The 2265-nt window shown below is 71.7% G+C and overlaps 1 protein-coding gene across 1 annotated transcript in view; it reads right to left on the bottom strand.

Moving 5' to 3' along the window:
- SCAMP4 (secretory carrier membrane protein 4) overlaps positions 1-2265 on the bottom strand; it is a gene marked incomplete in the record, with an annotated part of 16890 nt that overhangs the window by 10454 nt on the left and 4171 nt on the right. Inside the window, 1 exon segment of the mRNA XM_014585497.2 lies at positions 453-500. Coding sequence (XP_014440983.1) covers positions 453-459 — 7 coding nt within the window.

Genomic DNA, 2265 nt, shown 5'->3' with positions numbered 1-2265 from the left:
GCCCCGGCTCCCCGCAGCCACAGGGCCCGGCCACTGTCACCATGCGGCCCCGCCCTGCGCTCACTGTGGCAGTGGGGAGACCGCCGCGGCGTGGCCAGCCCTCTGTCCTTTCTCCATCTCCCCCTCGGAGCCACGTGTAGCCTGGGCCCTTTCCCGGGGGACAGCCAGTGGGTTGTGCCTGCCTCTCACCCCAGGCCTCTCCCCAACAAGGTCCTGTCCACGGCTCAGGGCCGGTTGAACCGCAGCACCCTAGACCCCAACACGGCCCCAGGGCACCTACAGGGCCAGGCAGTGAGGCTGGTGGACAGCCCGCCACAGGGACTCCCGTTCCATAGGGGAGCCTGGCGGGGGTACAGGGCAGCCGGGGACACAGCGCCGAGGAGGGCGGCTGGGGCAGGGTGCACCCCTGCGCACTGTTGGCCCCTCCTCATGCGGGGTCCCCCGAGGCTCACCGTTCATCTCTGCGCTGGCTGGCCGCGAGGGCTGCAGCCTGAAGCCACCTGGAAGAAAGACAGCCGGTCAGGGAGGCCTCAGCCACTGGGCAGCCCAAGCCCGACAGCAGGCCTGGGCACGGTGCCGACCACCAGGCGCCCGCCATGACCGGAGCCCAGCAATGCCCGGCGATCTGGGCTGAGGTCCAGCAACTGCCACAGACCCAGATGTGCAGCTGTGGGGTCACGTGACCGTCCCTGGGCTGGAGCAGGCCAAGCCGGGGCGTCCCTGGGACCCCAGCACCTCACACCCCACTGCAGGTCTCCTGGCCCTGACTGCCAGGCCTGCCCTCGCAGGGCCCAGCACCTGTGTAACGCAGCAGGCATGCCAGCCCCGGGCCCTCTCTGACCCAGCCCCGCTGTGCAGGGGTCAGACACTGAGCCAGACTGGCCCAGTGCCCTGGGTCTGGCTGGTGGGCTGTCAACTGGCACGGCACCGACGGGAGTCGCAGGGAGGAGTGAGAGGCGGGCGGCCCCGCCCGGGGGCCCCTGCCGAGGCGGGGACCTGCCTGCTCCCTCAGTCCAGCCTAGACGGTCCCTGTGACCCCAAGGCCCAGGTTCGTGCTGGCAAGGCCTGGCCAGGGTCTCCAGGGGACAGGGCAGCACAGGCTGCAGCCCAGGCCCTCTGCTGGCTGTGTCGGGGACCAGCCATCAGCCCGGGGGTGTGTCCCCTGCCCGGACTCCCCAGGGGTAATGGACCTGCAGGCCCCGAGCCAGCCCCTGCGTGCTGCAAGACCCACTGGGCCTGGGCCTGGGCCCCTCTCACTGCCCAAGGCAGGGAACGGGGAGGCCTGCAGGAGTCGCAGTGGCCGAGCCCACACGGCTGGCTCACCCCACACCCCCAGGTTCCAGGCAGGGAGGCCAGCCGGAGGGCCTCCCACCACGCTGCCCTCTACGACGCCTGGGCCCGCCCCAGGGCCAGAGCACCCCCTGCCTCACTGACGACACCAACGCGGTTTGGGCTGTTTATTTGTGCACACGCACGAGGGCTGCTTTCCGACACCTGGGACCAGGAGACACGACCGCAGTGGACGTCAGGGACCGCAGCGCGGCATGTGGCTCGGGGAGCGTGTCCGGGAAACCTGCCGGCCCTGAGCAGACCCTCGGCCCCTTGTGTGGGCAGGGCCTAGGTGTCGGGGTCCAGCCGGCGGCACGGGCCCTCCAGCACGCCGCGGAACACCTGGAAGCGGTGGTTGAGGTCGGGCCGGGCGTGCAAGCGAAGCAGCGAGCCCAGGGCACCATCGGGCGATGGGGCGCCGTAGAAGACACGCTGGATGCGGGCGTGCACGAGGGCCATGGCGCACATGGTGCAGGGCTCGCGGGTGACGTAGAGGTCGTAGCCGGTGCACACGTAGGGGAGCCCGTCCCCGTCCTCGTCCCGTCTGCGCACAGCACCTGCGCGCAGGGCTGGGGGGGCGGCGGCAGGGGCGAAGGAGCAGGCGGGGTGGGCGCGGAAGTCGTAGGTGCCCCGGCCCTGGCCCTGCGCCACCAGGTCCACGCACACCATGACGGCGTGCAGCAGGGGGCTGCCCACACCGCTGCAGTCGTGGGCTGTGGCCAGCACGCGGTCCGAGGCAGGGTCTACCACCACGGCCCCCACGGCCCGCAGACCCCGCTGGGCCGCCCGCTGGGCCGCCCACACAGCGCGCTCCATGTGGCCCTGCATCACGGCGCGCTCCTGTGGTGAGAAGAGCTTCCCGGCCAGTGCACGGGCCACCTGCTTGTCCTCGTGGAAGGACGTGGGCCAGTGGGCCCGGGCCTCCTCAAACTGGCC

Source organism: Tupaia chinensis, unplaced genomic scaffold (genome assembly GCF_000334495.1).
Source record: "Tupaia chinensis unplaced genomic scaffold, TupChi_1.0 Scaffold149964_2, whole genome shotgun sequence".
NCBI lineage: Eukaryota > Metazoa > Chordata > Mammalia > Scandentia > Tupaiidae > Tupaia > Tupaia belangeri.
This window is presented reverse-complemented; position numbering and strand designations above follow the sequence as displayed.